At 44.8% G+C, this 16870-nt stretch overlaps 1 protein-coding gene across 2 annotated transcripts in view; it reads right to left on the reverse strand.

Moving 5' to 3' along the window:
- The window catches only part of LOC143997346 (uncharacterized), a 159992-nt gene that overhangs the window by 41974 nt on the left and 101148 nt on the right, over positions 1–16870 (reverse strand). For both annotated transcript variants that reach the window (XM_077492927.1, XM_077492926.1), the window contains one exon: positions 5888–6046. In XM_077492927.1, coding sequence (XP_077349053.1) covers positions 5888–6046 — 159 coding nt within the window. The remainder of the gene's footprint in view (positions 1–5887; positions 6047–16870) is intronic.

A 16870-nucleotide genomic window follows, 5' to 3' on the forward strand; every position in this document is an offset into this window, starting at 1 on the left:
ATTTTTTCTATTCACACCGAACCGCATGTAACGAAATCGCAGCTAAACGCTGTCTGTGAATGGGGCCATAGGAAAGCATTGTGTGCTTTTAGCTAAGGTAGAAAACTAGAAAATCCACAGCTAGAAGCACCATTCTATCCCTCCATGTGAAAGGGGTCTAAATGACCCTGTGTACATGTACTGATAAGATAACATAGAAGAGAGTTCAGGAGCAGTTGAAAAAAATGCCCAACTGCTCCTAAACATCTGTCTAGCAGCAGAAGCAGTGTACATGAGGCCTTAAGTTCCTATATTTAGTAATTTAATAAACAGACCTACTGGGCAGCCCTGACGCCATGGTGTTGATTTACTAAAGGCAAATAGACTATGCACTTTGCAAAGTGCAGTTGCTCCAGAGTTTAGCAAATGAGGTTAAGCTTCAGGAAAATAAAATAAAAAATTGAAATTTTGCCTGCACGTGATTGGATGATGGAAGTCAGCAGAGCTTATGCTCATTTACTAAGCTCTGAAGCAATTACACTTTTAGACCCCTTTCACACTGGGTCGTTTTGCAGGCACTATTGTGCTAAAAATAGCGCTTGCAAACCGACCTGAAATAGCCGCTGCTGCGTCTCCTCGGGGCTTTCACGCTGGAGCGGTGCGCTTGCAGGACAGTAAAAAAAAGTTCTGCTAGCAGCATCTTTGGAGCGGTGAAGGAGCAGTGTATACAGCACTCCTTCACCGCTTCTGCCCATTGAAATCAATGGGGCAGCGCGGCTATACCGCCGGCAAAGCGCTGCTTTGCAGTGCTTTGCAGTGGTTTTAACTCTTTCTAGGCCGATAGCGAGGGGGTAAACCCCCCCCCCGCTAGTGGACGAATACCGGCGATAAAATTACGGTAGAGCAGCGCTAAAAATAGCGGCGTTTTACTGCTGACGACGCTCCCGCCCCAGTATAAAAGGGGCCTTAGAATGCAATTGCACTTTGCAAAGTGCACAGTCTATTTGCCTTTAGTAAATCAACCCCCAAGTCTTGTAATTTTAGCCTACAAAAAGACATGTGGTATCATTTTACAATAGCCAGTTAGTTGCTGAGGGCATTTTTGATGTAGATCAACAGCTTGTATAAGGTCTTTAGGCTTTTCCCAGCTGCCAACATAATTATTATGTCTGCAGCAGTGCTGACATTATTATTATTATTATTATTATTATTATAATGCAGGATTTATATAGCGCCAACAGTTTATGCAGCGCTTTACAACTTGAACATGTACACAAACTTTCAGGAGCTAAAGCAGCTGTAACTTTGTTTGCATTTCCCCCCATGGCTGTCAGCTTTACAGCCACCTGATCACTTCTACAGGGAAAGAAGCTGATCAAGCAGAGACTGTGCTCAGTCAGCTTCAAGAGAGTGCAGAGATGATATTAGGGCTCCATTAGTGATCTACTAGTACTTTAATATAAATAAAATAAAAAAATTGTAAATGTCCCCAACTCCACAGCCATGTAGATATAATCCCAACTGTGCACAATGGGGGTTATTTACTAATGGAAAATCCACTTTGCGCTGAAAAGTGCACTTGGAATTAAAGTCGCTGTAGATCCGAGGGGGACATGCAAGGCAAATAAAAAACAGCATTTTAGCATGCACATGATTGGATGATAAAATCAGAAGAGCTTCCCCTCATTTCAGATCTACCCCTTAGATTCAGAGCGACTGCACTTCCAAGTGCACTTTCAGTGCAAAGTGGATTTGCCTTTCGTAAATAACCCCCAATGCATGCTACCATAAACCACACATATTATGTATAGCAGTGCATGCCAAACTGAGAGCACAAAATATTAGAACCATCTTTTACTGTTAACTCTAAACTGATGACCTGTAAAAGCTTTTAGGCTGCTTTCACACTGAGGTGCTTTACAGGAGCTATAGCGCAGCTGGCGCATTTAACCCTTTTTAACCCGGCTGAAAAGTGCTGTAAAAACGATGGTAAAGCGCCGCAATATACTGCTGACACCCCCAACGCCCCAATGTGAAAGTAGCCTAAAATTGATTGTAAAGGTAGAAGTTTTTTTTTTTATCTTAATGCATTCTATAAATTAAGATAAAAAAACCTTCTGTGTGTAGCAGCACCCCTCAGCCCCCCCCCCAGTACTTATCCGAGCCCCATCTCTATCCAGTGATGTTGCATGAGAGACTCGGCTGCCCGGGACTCTCCTCCTCATTGGCTGATATAGCGACAGAGCGCCATTGGCTCCTGCTGCTGTCAATCAAAGTCAGTGAGCCCATGAGGAGATATAGCGGGCAGGGTCTAGCCGGAGCTCTGTGTCTGAATCGATACACGGAGCTGCAGTTGGGCTCAGGTGCCTCCATAGCAAGCTGCTTGCTGTGGGGGCACTCATTCAGGAGGGAGGGGCCCGGACATCCGAAGAGGGACCCGAGAAGTAGTGGATCGGGGCCGCTCTATGCAAAATCCCTGCACAGAGCAGGTAAGTATAACATGTACCACTTTAAGGCATCTTCCATGGACAATTTTGAGTACTGGGAGTTTTAAGTAATCTTTAGGCCTAAAATGTGCATTTTGTCAAGCGTGCAAAAAAAAAAAAAAAGTGCATGTATTGCAGAGATGTACTGCAAATGTTCAAATGTTTTTTTTTGTTTTTTTTCACTGACATACCTTTTAGGATTACAAACACCAGACAGTGACTGGTCATGTATGCACAACCTGGACACCAAAAGATCACTGTCAAAAACCATCAATGTACAAGCTAATCTGGGCAATTGGCAAGTAGAGGGCGTCTACCATAATGATTTATCCTCTGTACAGTGCCTTGAAAAAGTATTCATACCCCTTGAAATTTTCCACATTTTGTCATGTTACAACCAAAAACGTAAATGTATTTTATTGATATTTTATGTGATAGACCAACACAAAGTGCCACATAATTGTAAAGTGGAAGGAAAATGATAAACGGTTTTCAAAAGTTTTTGCAAATAAATATCTGCAAAGTGTAGCGTGCATTTGTATTCAGCCCCCCCAAATCAATACTTTGTAGGGTATTTTGCATTTTGGGTATGTCTCTACCAGCTTTGTACATCTAGAGTGCTATAATTTTGCCCATTTTCTTTGTAAGATAACTCAAGCTCTGTCAGATTGAATAGAGAGCATCTGTGAACAGCAATTTTCAAGTCTTGCCACAGGTTCTCAATTGGATTTAGGTCTGGACTTTGACTGGGCCATTCTAACACATGAATATGCTTTGATCTAAAGCATCTAAAGCATTCTATTGTAGCTCTGGCTGTATGTTTAGGGTCATTGTCCTGCTGGAAGGTGAACCTCTGCCGCAGTCTCAAGTCTTTTACAGACTCTAACAGGTTTTCTTCTAAGATTGTCCTTTATTTGGTTCCATCCATCTTCCCATCAACTCTGACCAGCTTCCCTGTCAAAGAAAAGCATCCCCACAACATGATGCTGCCACCACCATGTGTGTGTTCGGGGTGTTGTGCAGTGTTAGTTTTCCGCCACTCATAGCGTTTTGCTCTTTAGGCCAAAAAGTTACATTTTGGTCTCATCTGACCAGAGCACCTTCTTCCACATGTTTTCTGTGTCTCCCACATGGCTTCTACCAAAACTGCAAATGGGACTTCTTGTGGTTTCTATCAACAATGGCTTTCTTCTTGCCGCTCTTCCTTAAAGGCCAGATTTGTGGAGTGCACAATTAAACCCCCTGGTGGTATTCCCGAGTCTGGCTTGGGGTGGAATTTTTATACCAAAAGCGGTAACCCCGAGCGAGACTCGGGACTGCATCGCTGGATCCAGGAGGACGCTTACTTACCTTCTCCCTTGGATCCAGCGATGTCCCCGCGCTGTACGAGCGGCTCGTCCTCCGCTCGATTCATCATGGAGCCGATCTCCGTTCCCTGCGAGCGTTGCGACGCACGGGGACGGAGATCGGCGCCAAATTCAAAAAGTGAAACACACAGTATACATACAGTATAATGTAATCTTACAGATTACATTGCTGTATGTAATTATTTCACATCCCCTCTGTCCCTAGTGGTTTCTCCAGTGTCCTGCATGCAGTTTTATATAATAAAAACTGTTCTTTATGCCTGGAAACTGGAGATTGTCCATAGCAACCAAAACTGTCCCTTTACATCAAAAATGATTTTAGACCAGCTAGAAAACAGCGATAATAAATTGGAATCACTCGCAGAATTGAGCGATAGCAATTTGTGGAACTGAAAAGTAATGACAGTGACAATTCTGCAACTGAGCAAATTTCAGTGTTTTTGATTTGATTACATTATTGAATAATTTTTATTATTGTTATATTATTATTTGGTACAATTATTTATAGTTATTTATTATATTATAATTTATGATTTCATTTTTCAAACTTTATCATACCCGGGATGTCTGCTAGACTCTGGTTTGGACAGATTTAAGTGAGTTATTGCTAAGAATTACAGGACTACAATATAAAACGCCAAATTTTCATGCAAAATAATTGTACCACTTTTAGCACCTAAAATCCGAAATAATCGTACCGCCAGGGAGGTTAATAGTTGTCCTGTGGACAGATTCTCCCACCTGAGCTGTGGATCTCTGCAAATCTCTGTAAATTGCAGCCCGAAATCGCAAATAGTAGTACAGAAACTAGTTTTTGAAATCGGTGCAGCGCCGCAGATGCGGAGTCGCACCAATTAGGACGGTGCCACTGACATTTTTATTAATCATTTTTTATTATTTTTTTTTTACTAGTAATGGCGGCGATCAGCGATTTTTATTGTGACTGCGACATTGTGGGGGACCCATCAGACATTTTTGACACATTTTTGGGACCATTGTCATTTATACAGTAATCACTGCTATATAAATGCAGTGATTCCTGTGTAAATGACACTGGCAGTGAAGGGGTTAACCAGTGGGTGGCAGTGTAGGGGTTAAGTGTTCCTAGGGGTGTGTTACTAACTGTGGGGGGGTTGGGCTTTCATTTAGTGAACACTGATCTCTGCTCCAATCACATGGAGCAGAGATCAGCGTCACTAGTTGCTAGGCAGAATGGAGAAATGCTGTTTACACGGCATTTCCTCCATTCAGCCGTCCCGTGAGACGATCATGGGTATGCCCGCAGCGATCGAGTCCGCGGGTCCCGCTAACGGACTCACGGGGGTCCCGACCAGCCAGCCCGACCAGCCAGTCCGATGGCAGGGCGGCATTGAAGATTGGACGTTCCTGTACGCCAATATGCCTGCCCGTGCCATTCTGTCGACGTACATCGGCGTGCGCTGGTCAGAAACCGGTTAAACGGTGCCCCGTGAGATCCAAAACTTTATGCCTGACCTGTCTGGTGTGTTCCTTGGCCTTCACGATGCTGGTTGTTCACTAAGGTTCTCTAACAAACCTCAGAGGGCTTCACAGAACAGAAAGCTGAATTTATACTGAGATTAAATTACACATAGGTAGACTCTATTTACTAAGAAGGTGACTTCTGAAGGAAATTGGTTCCACTAGATTTTATCTAGGGGTATCAGAGTAAAGAGGGCTTTTCAGATATTTATTTGTAAAAAAAGAAAATTAAAACAATTTATTATTTGCCTTCCACTTCACAATTATGTGCCACTTTATGTTGGTCTATCACATAAAATCCCAATAACATTTAAGTTTTTTGCTGTAACATGAAAAAATTTGGAAAATATCAAGGGGTGTGAATTCTTTTTCAAGGCACTGTATGACAGACTCGCCATTTACAAGTAACCTTATATCCCATATCTTAATATGTAGGATTTCAGACCCCATATTTTGTTCTTCCTGGTCTGTAAATTTTTTTGTGAAATTCCCGATGATGCCAATAAAAATATAATTTGTCAGAACCTTCAGGAAAATATTGAAACCATTTTTTACCTGTTCCTGTGCTGCAGCAACTTTCTCCTTCTCATCCTGCACCAGTCTTCTCCAGTGTGATAGTTTTAGCTCTAATTGTCTCTCATTCTCTTTCCCTGATACCAGCTCAGAGACCCTTTTTGTAAGGTTCAAACTTTCATTTTCCCTGAGTTGCCGTTCCTAGAAGAATATAAAGGTCATACAAATCTTGCAGTGTATCCAAAAACCTGACAAAATAAAACAGACATAATAGGCACAAAAGATATTGGTCTGTGATTGTAGGTCTCCAGAAACACTAAGCCCTTGTACACACAGTCGGAGATTCAGACGGAATGTGTCCTATCGGACCGTTTTGTCGGATAATCCGACTGTGTGTGGTCTCCATCCGACTGTTTCCGTCAGAGTATCTGACGGACCAAGTTTTCCAATTTGTCCGTAAAATTTTCCGACAAAATGCTCCGATCGGACATACTCCAATCATGTGTAGCCTACTCCGGCGGACAAAGTGCCACGCATGCTCAGATCAAATTCCTAGACCAAAGCTATTGGCTACTAGCCTGAACGTAGTCCCGTCGTAACGAAATAACGTCATCACGTTATGTACAATCGGATTTTCCGACAACTTTGTCCGACCGTGTGTATGCAACAGTTTCAGACAAAATCCGTCTGACAAAATCCAACGGATTTGATTGTCAGAATGTCCGACCGTGTGTACAAGGGCTGATAACTGACTTTTTGTGGGTAGATGCCAAGTGGTAGAATCAAAAACTAAAATCTTTTATTTGTTGGGGACACTGGTGACAAGATAGCTCTGTTAAGGTTCCGGACCCTGGCATCCCAAAAAGACCATTATGATGGTGTTCTACTACAACCTTTGGAGTTAGGCTCGGTTCACACAGGGGGCGACACGACTTGCCGCGCCGCGACCTGACAAGTCGCCCCCGTTCTGTACTACGGAACCGTTCTAAGAGGAGCGACTCGAGTCGCTCTGACTTAGAAAAAAGGTTCCTGTACTACTTTTGGGCGACCTCGGGCGACTTGCATTAACTTCTATACAGAAGTCGTTTGCAAGTCGCCGCTGAGGTCGCGGCAGGTCGCGGCGCGGCAAGTCGTGTCGCCCCCTGTGTGAACCGAGCCTTAGTGGATATGATACAATAACACCATATTTTGCTATGAAAATACAAAATACAAATAGGGAACACAAAACATACTCTTTGGCCTTCATGCCACAAGGTGGCAAGACATGGTAAATGGGCTTCACGAGCCATCATTGTACAAACATGCAAGTTTGTGCCTAAAAACAGAGGAGAGGCCACAGTAAAAGCAAGAAAAGCTAATATATTCTTATGTTTGTTCCCACTTATTTCTTTCTCTCCCATAACGAATCTTGTGAGGGTCTTCCTCTGTATCCTTTGAGCTATTTCTGCATTCAGCATCACATTTGTTACAGGAGTGATCAGCAACATTCCTGTCCAGAATTTCATTTCTACACAGCTAGTTGGCTAAATGGCAATAACATCCATGCACAGTCTCTGCCTAGCTTAGTGTATTTTTGTTAGTGGAAAAGCGTACTGTGTAATTAAGGTTTGCCCACTCCAAGCCTATACATAGAGAACTAAACAGCTAGTAGACGAGGGTGGCAGCATGCCTAATCTACAGTGTCTTGAAAAAGTATTTATACCCCTTGAAATTTTTCACAATTTTGTCATGTTACAACCAAAAACATAAATGTATTTTATTAGGATTTTATATGATAGCCCAACACAAATGCCACATAATTGTGAAGTGAAAGGAAAATGATAAATGGTTTTCAAAATGTTTTACAAATAAATATGTGAAAAATCTGGCCTGCATTTGTATTCAGCCCTCCTGAGTCAATACTTTGTAGACCCACCTTTCGCTGCAATTAAAGCTGCAAGTCTTTTTGACTTCTAGAGAGTGACATTTTTGCCAATTTTTCTTTGAAAAATAGATCAAGCTCGGTCAGATTGAATGAAAAGCGTCTGTGAGCAGCAATTTTCAAGTCTTGTCACAGATTCTCAATTGGATTTAGGTCTGGACTTTGACTGGGCCATTCTAACACATGAATATGCTTTGAGTTAAACCATTCCATTGTAGTTCTGGCTGTATGTTTAGGGTCATTGTCTTGCTGGAAGGGGAACCTCCTCCCCAGTCTCAAGTCTTTTGCAGACTCTAACAGATTTTCTTCTAAGATTGTCCTGTATTTGGCTCCATCCATCTTTTCATCGACTCTGACCAGCTTCCCTGTCCCTGCTGAAAAAAAAAACATCCCCACAACATGATGCTGCCACCAATATATTTCAAGGTGGAGATGTGTTCAGGGTGATGTGCAGTCTTAGTTTTCCGCCACACATAGCATTTTGCTTTTAGGCCAAAAAGTTCCATTGTGGTCTCATATGACCAGAGCACCTTCTTCCGCATGTTTGCTGTATCCCCCACATGGCTTCTCACAAACTGCGAATGGGACTTCTTATGGCTTTCTTTCATCAATGGCTTTCTTCTCGCCACTCTTCCATAAAGGCCAGATTTGTGGAGTGCACGACTAATAGTTGTCCTGTGGACGGATTCTCCCACCTGAGCTGTGGATCTCTGCAGCTCCTCCAGAGTTGCCATGGGCCTCTCGGCTGCTTCTCTGATTAATGCTCTTCTTGTCCGGCCTGTCAGTTTAGGTGGACGGCCATGTCTCGGTAGGTTTGCAGTTGTGCCATGCTCTTTCCATTTTCAGATGATGGATTCAATAGTGCTCCGTGAGATGTTCAAAGCTTGGGATATTTTTTAGAACGTAACCCAGCTTTTAACTTCTCCACAACTTTATCCCTGACCCGCCTGGTGTGTTCCTTGGCCTTCATGATGCTGTTTGTTCACTAAGGTTCTCTAAAAGACCTCTGAGGGCTTCGCAGAACAGCTGTATTTATCCTGAGATTAAATTACACACAGATGGACTCTATTAACTAATTAGGTGAATTCTGAAGGCAATTGGTTCCAGTAGATTTTCGTTAGGGATATCAGACTAAAGGGGGCTGAATACAAAAGCACGCCACACTTTTCAGATATTTATTTGTAAAATAATTTGAAAACCATTTTTTATTTCCTTCCACTTCACAATTACAGTATGTGGCCATTTGTATTAGTCTATTACATAAAATCCCAATAAAATACATTTACGTTTTTGGTTTGGAACATAACAAAATATGGAAAATTTCAAGGGGTATGAGTACTTTTTCAGGGCACTGTATACCTTGATTAAAAAAATCAAAAGTTTAGAGATAATAAATTGAAGGATGAACAGTGGCAACATCCAATTAGGTATAGTCACCAGTGGTGTGTTTTGACACCCGACAGGCTATCAAAATACAGTAGGCACAGTCCATCTGTGCCCTAAAAAATGGATTGAACAATTGGTTAGAATTTTTTTGTTCAGCCTGCAGGCTAAGCGAAAACTATCGATAAGTGTATGGATAACTTACAGTGGTTGTAAACCCTCTCATATACCCAGTGAAGTGAATAGCCTCAGATGATATACAGAGATAAAGAAAATTCTCCAACATAAGTTTTACTTGTTTATCTGCAGCCATCTCTTTATCTCTTCCCTACAGCCCTTCAAAGGAGCACAATTGTGATAAAATCCTTCTGCATCTGTCAGGAGCAGAGAGGAGGGGGTGGAGAGCTGCAGTTACAGCGCCTATACACTATGTAAGAGCTGATTGGATGAAAGGGACACACCCCCTCCACACTGGGAACAGGAATGAAGGAACATGCAGAGCTGTGTTGTGAATAGACAAGCTGTGTGCTGAGTTCCCTCCCCCATCACAAATTTTATCTCATGTGTTCCAGCTAGGAAGCGGGGGTGATGCTTGAGAAAGATACTGAGTGCTAAAGTGGAAGAGCTCAGGGGATCCAGTGGCTAGTGGATCTGAAGTCTAGTGAGAGAGAGACTTGGAGCTCATTGAGTGAAGACCCACAGTGAGTGAGTGTGGGGTAAGGAGAACTGTTTGTGTTGCAAATAGTTGAATACCATTAGTGACTGTTACAAGATTGTTGCCATATGAGACAGCAGTCCCATCTATACAGAAGTGGAAGCCTTCACCTGTTTATCTGTCCACCTATAGAAGTCCCCGAGTCTGCTAATTATCTTTGCATCTACCTAAGGGTGTCCTGGCCCTAACCCTCTCTCCCATAGTTCTGTTCAAGAGACGATAAATCTCTTTGCATTCAAAAAGTGTCTGGCGCCCACCTGTTCATTTTGCATTACACCCACCATTACTTGTAACCCATTCTACACTGAAGGATGTCAGCTCTCCTTGACTCTGGAGGTAACCATTAGGCCTATAAAAACTCAGGATGATGTTCAGCAGCGTGTACAGCAGGAGAGGTAGGTATTGACACTTTTGTTGCAGGTAGATTTTTTGGCCTGACATGGTTACTTTTAGGCTGGGTTCACAGGGAAGACGGCTCCGGCTCACAGCAGGGGTCCGGTGCGTCCCCGTTCACCATTTTCAGGTCCGATTTAAGCCTGAATTTTGGGCTGAATTCAGACCTGAAAAAGGGCCCCTGTGCAAATTTGCACGAGAGCCGCCCTGGAGATATGTGAACCAGCTCCATAGAGAGCCGGTTACAATCTCCTGCTATTGCGAATTTGGTGCAGGGAACCCGCATCCAATTGGCAATAGTGTGAACCCAGCCTAAAGCCATACAATATCAAATTATTAAAAGACAGGATTACAATTTTGCATCATGTATAGGTTTCTACAGAATTGAACTGGACACTATTAGCATCTTGTTTTTAGATACCCATCTCCCCAATTATAATCTATGCTTCTGATATAGGTTTTTCTTTTTGTTCATATTGAAACATGAGTTTTTATTCCGTTCTCATGAGTTATGGCGGGGGATGAATAAAGTCACCCTAACCACTATCGGTCATGAAGCCATTACCACATATTCTTACTTAGGGGAATGATTGTGTCTGGGAATGGAGCAAAGGACAAATAACATGAAGCGTAGGATGAGGTTTCCAGCCCTAGGTATACGATGATGGTGAAACTGATATTTGTGTTTAAGGAAGTGGAGAATTTTATGAAAATGGAGGTGTTTGTCTTTCTGCAGTGGAATGTCATCATGTTATTCCAGCCTGCGTGCTGATAGGAACTGACACAGTCCCAGAGACAAGGGAGATTACTTTTCTGCTTTTGATGTTTCCTCTCCTTTGCTGCTACAACAAGATGGGCTGGATGAGAAAACATGAAAGGAAAAGATTCTACCACAGTAACCCGAAACGCACATTCCTTTAAAAGTAAGATTTTCAACTAAAAATAACTGAGTGCATTACTAATATTGATTACTTTTGTGTTCATCATCTCAAATCACAAAAACTGCAAACTTTCACAAATGAATGCTCATAAGGTTGTCCATCCTACACTGCTTAGTTACCGCAAAACAGGCTAATCTGTGCCACTACTGGGAAACTTGCTATATGTGTGGGTATGTATTCCAAGTATCAGAGGGGCCGATCAATGTTTTTTAAGAATAAAGCTGGCCATTAATGGATCGTTTTTCTTTTACATCAGCCAACCGGACTGAAAAAATGCTTCCAACAAATCATTAGATCGACTTCTGTTGAGCAGGAGTGGCCACACATGAATTGAAATTTGGCCAATCCCTGGTAACCAGCCACATTTCAATCCATCTATGGCCAGCTTATAGTGGTTGTAAAGGCTGAAGGTTTTTTACCTTCATGCATCCTATGCATGAAGTTAAAAAATAAGTTAAAAATCCTTCTGTGTGCTGCTCTCCCCCAGCCCCCCCCCCCCCCCAACACTCACCTGAGCTCCCTCTTGAGCCAGCACTGTCCCGGGTCTCTCTCTCATTGGTTGAGACACTGCTGTCAATCACAGTCAGTGAGCTATTGAGGAGAGACCAGAGGATGGGGCTGAGCCATGGCTCTATGTGCCTTATGAATGCATAGAACAGAGCTCGGGAGCAAGCACGCACCAGTGCCTCCATATCAAGTGCTACTGGGGGCACTGGTCATGAGGGAGGAGCATCGGCGGGGGACCCAGGAAGTATAGGATCGGGGCTGCTCTGTGCAAAACCATTTGCACAGAGCAGGTACTGTAAGTATGACATATTTGTTATTTTTTATTTTTAAGCCATTAATACCACTTTAAATATACTAATCTAATATAGAGTGCCAGTTGTTAAGTAAAATTCCAATAAGCTGTAGGGCACTCACAGCCTTATACATGGAGAGGTAGGTGTACCACATTGTCAGGATATAACCCTAAAGTCTCATTCATGAGGAAATAAGAGGATTAGGGGGGCTTTGTGGTCCCTAATCAGCAACCTAACAAAGATTCATTAGATCATAACAGAAACCATAAAAAGGAAAGTAGGTAGAAGAAAGAGAGAAAGAGGCAGGGCTCAAGTCCTGCGGGAACGCATGGGAACGGAGTTCCTGTACTTTTTCCACAACAGGAACTCAGTTCCTGTTAGCAAGACTTTGAAGTATGCGAGCTGTGTGGCAGGTGCTACACCAGCAGCCACCAACACAGCTCGCAATAGTAAGTGCTGCACACCAGGGGTGGACTGACCATTCAGGCATTGCCAGTAGGGGGCCCCATGACAGCTTCCTCTTCGATCTACCTGTCAATCACAGCTAGCTGACGGGTAGATCAGGTCCCTGCTGCTAACAGATTGTATTTAGTCAGACCTCTCATGATGCGCTCCTCCCCGCCGGCCCCTCCTGATTTTCTGTCTCCTCATCCCCCCCCCCCAGTATCCTGCATACCCACTCTGTGTGTCCCGCTGAATCCCCTCCCCCCTTCTTCAGTGCCATATGATGAGAAAACCCAGAGGAGGAGCACAGCTATTCTGCTCACAGGACATGCAGGGAGAGAGGTGAGCTGAGGGAGAAACATCAGTTTGGGGTGGTAAGCTGAGCACAATACCTGGCAAAGCTTAATGCCAGGAGGGAAGTTTATGTTGAAATATGTGAAGGGTTGGAATAGCCCTGCAGCCCTGTTGGAGCTCTGCAGAGTTTGCAGCCCCCCAAGCTAACATACATCTCCTAAGCAGGAACACATCACTATCTCCCTAAGTATTCTGTCCAAATAATGTGCAGTTAATCTATGACCTTTCCGTTTAACCCTGTGTTATCCAAACTCTGTTCAATGAAAAGTGTAAACTCACCACATAAACACTCTATATACAAAATAACATTCCCCAAAAAAGATCAGAACATGATGTTCACATTTGCATGGAAGCACAATTGAATGAATGCTGATTATTCAGAGAATTACCGTATTTATGTTTATTGAGGATTTTTTTTTTTTTTTTATGTACTAACAGTTAAGCTTCATACACACAATAAGAAAATTGGATGAAAAATACCACTTTTGAAGTGTTCGTGCATATGAGCGTATCATTTTTTTTTTTGGTGGGGGAGTGGATCTTGGCTGGGAGTTCCCATACTTTTTTCCCCAGGACTTGACCCCTGGAAAGAGGAAATATAAGAACTAAAGTCAAAAAGAAATGCAGGGTTAGTCCCCTCAGACCAGGCCTTAATCCCCAGGGTGGTCTAGCAGCTAGGGGGCTTGGAGGTATGCAATCCAGGGGATCCATACTTTTTCAAACTTAGCTTGTTTATCTTTATGGATACTGGTCAGTTTTTCATTTACCATGATCCAGGGTATTTTATGTTTCACCATCGTGACATTGATCACGGGCGATTTCCATGCTCGTGCTTTGGTTATTTTGGCTGCTAGTAAGATAAAAAATATGATAGTTTGAAGATGTCTGAGGATCTCCTCCAACAGTCAGCAAACAGTGCTGTTTTGGTGTCTCTAGGTATTTTCTGTCCAGTCACTGCAAAGACAAGACTGAACACTCTAATCCAGAAACGTCAGACCTTCGGACAGGACCACCATATATGAAACATATCGCCCTCCTATCTGCATCCATGAAAACAAAGGGGCAAGGTGCCCTGGTATATTTTTGTCAACCTTGTTGGGGCGAGGTACCAATGCGATAACACTTTGTAGTTTGCTTCCACAACAGAAGTATTGAGTATGCCCCTATGCACCATGGTTGACCACTTTATTCACACCTCTTCCTCAAGTGTTTTGCCCAGTTCTGATTCCCACGCCCTTTGGTAGGAAGGCTTATTACCTTGGCTTTTGAACAGGGTGTATAACTCGGTTATCCCTCCCGGTGAATCAGTGCCGCATATACACCCGTTCTCAAATAGGGTCCTTGTGGTTTTGTCATACTGATCCTTGTTTAGGGATTGCAGGAAATGTGTTATTTGGCACGGGTAGTAAGTCTCTGATGGGGGCATCTTTAGTGTTTCCTTAAAATAGGCGAGTTGTCTTACCCCTTTATGGTCTATGACAGGGATATGCAATTAGTGGACTTCCAGCTGTTGCAAAACGACAAGTCCCGTCATGCCTCTGCCTCTGAGTGTCATGCTTGTGGCTGTCAGAGTCTTGCTATGCCTCATGGGAGTTGTAGTTCTGCAACAGGTGGCGATCCGCTAATTGCATATTTCTGGTCTATGAAGTGCGCTATCCTGTAAAAGTCTCTGTTGACCCACCAGTAAATTGTTGAATCTGCTGCCCTGGGGGGAAGTGAGGATTATTAAAGAGGGGGGCCACTGAAGTGGGGGGAGAATTTAAAGGATATAATTTGCATGCCGTGTCCCAAAGACCTAGGGAGTGTGATAGAGAGGGACTGCCCAGTTCCCAGCATCACCACAGGGCCAGAGCGGTCCACACGCCGCGGGCCTACAGCAGGGGGCGTGGGCCACGGGCCGCCATGGCGCCACTTCCCCCACATGGAGTAGTAGGCTGCAGGGGAGGGAGATACCCAGTCAGGACAGGGGAAAGCAGGCGGGGTTAGTGGGGGAGAGGGGAGACAGCACATCGGTCGGTAGAGAGCATGGAACGGTACACAGGGCGGCGGGTGAGCGGGCCCCATGGGGAGAAGAACCCGGAGCCAAAATGGCGGTAGTGGTCAGCAACCAGCAAGTCTGAGGATGACCAGGGTGACTCCGAACAGGGGCTCAGCGAGGGGCTTAGCAGCAGGAGGGAGTCAGCCCTCACAAGGACAGAATGACACGGCTTCCAGTGACACTTCACCCGGGGGGGGGCTGACGGCACCACCCGTCATGGAGCAGAGTGACCGGTCCGAGGGGGAACTGTCTGAGGGGGATGAACAACAAGCGGCAGCGATCCCGGCCAGAGCTGAGGCGGTGAGGCAGGCACCCAGAAGGCCCGGTAAATCTACTGATAACATGTCTTTGTCTAATACTTTGAACGATCTGCTTGGGGTGGTCGCAGCAGGCACAGGTGGTACAGTAAGGGGGGCACCGGACCAGCAATTGGCGGCCAGAAGGCAGGCCAGTTCCGGGTCAGGGGCACAAATGCGAGAGTTGTTGGAGGGATTGAAGGCGTTAGTAGGGAGGTTTGACCAGACAGGATCCGACCCCCCAGGTGGCCCTGTGGACTGGCTCAGAGCAGGGGTTGGGGAGGTAAGTGCAGGGGCATTCAACATGGTGGCACAGATGGGGCCAGACACACCGAGGATGGGAGTGGGGGAGAAGGCTCCCGAAAAAGGGGAAAAAGGTAGTAAGGAGCCCGCAGCCAGGGCGGATGTGGTGAGGATTGCGAACGCGGCGAGGTGTACGTGTGCTTCGAGGGTCCACTGGGGGCACACTTAAAGCAGGAGGTCCAAGACAAGATTCACAAGGGTAAGTATGTGCAAATACTTTCGCTGCTGCCTTTGGAGAAATTTAACCTGGATGGGGTGAAGCTGGATGACTCCAAAAAAGAGGACAAGGAAAAAAGGAGGTATCGACTAATTCTGCAGACTTTTGCAAACTGGCTCCAGGCATTCGCCATTATGGCAAGCGTGATTGGAGAGAAAAACCCAGAGCATTGCTCTGAGGTATTTTGTTATCTGGATGCAATCAGGGAGGCTCACAGGGTATATGGGGGGTCCTCTTGGCTGCGATACGATGAGCAGTTTCTCCAGCATAGAGCAGTTCGTACGCCCCTTCGGTGGGATCACAAAGACATAAGTCTGTGGATGCGGCTTATGTCGACAACCAGGGCCCCTTCACAGTTTCTTCTGGGGGGGGGGGGAGTGCAAATACCTTGGGACTTTCAGCCGGGAAAAAGTGGGGGGTCTGCTGGCAGTACAATGAGGGTTCCTGCAGATTTGGGGGCCCGTGCAAGTTCACGCACGAGTGCTCAGGTTGTGGGGGAATGCACCCATTGTCCAGATGCTTCAAAAAGGGGAAGCATCCCAGCGAGCCTGCTCACAAAAGTGATGACACCGGTGAAATGGGAAAGGATGCTACCTTTTCTAAATAGATACCCGGACATAGAGGCGGCCAAATTGCTGATGGATGGCTATAGGGAGGGTTTTCGGATACCGTGTTCCTTGTCAGTGGTGCCACCATTGGCAAAAAATTTGAGATCCGCTTTGGAACATAAAAGGGTAGTGGGGGAGAAGTTAGAAAAGGAAGTGTCGCTAGGTCGCATGGGGGGCGTTCTCGGTGTAACCTATGCAGGACTTGGTGGTCTCTCCATTGAGGGTGGTGCCTAAGAAGGAACCCAAACAAGTTCCGGCTGATTCACCACCTGTCCTTCCCAAAAGGGGGGTCGGTGAACGATTTCATTGACCCAGAGGCCTGCACCGTATCTTACACGTCATTCGACGTGGCAGTGCGGTGGGTCAGGAAATATGGAAAGGGGGCACTGATGGCTAAGTCGGACATTGAATCTGCGTTCCGCTTGCTGCCGGTGCATCCAGAGATTTTCCGGCTGCTGGGTTGTTGTTGGCAGGAGCAGTTTTACGTGGATAAATGTTTACCCGTGGGTTGCTCCATCTCGTGCGCTATGTTTGAAGCGTTTATCTCCTTTTTAGAGTGGGTGGTTAGGGACGTGTCGGGGCTGGATTCGGTCATACATTATTTGGATGACT

The sequence above is a fragment of the Lithobates pipiens genome, unplaced genomic scaffold (genome assembly GCF_037356315.1).
Source record: "Lithobates pipiens isolate NorthernLeopardFrog02 unplaced genomic scaffold, aLitPip1_a1.2 Scaffold_19, whole genome shotgun sequence".
NCBI classification, from domain to species: domain Eukaryota; kingdom Metazoa; phylum Chordata; class Amphibia; order Anura; family Ranidae; genus Lithobates; species Lithobates pipiens.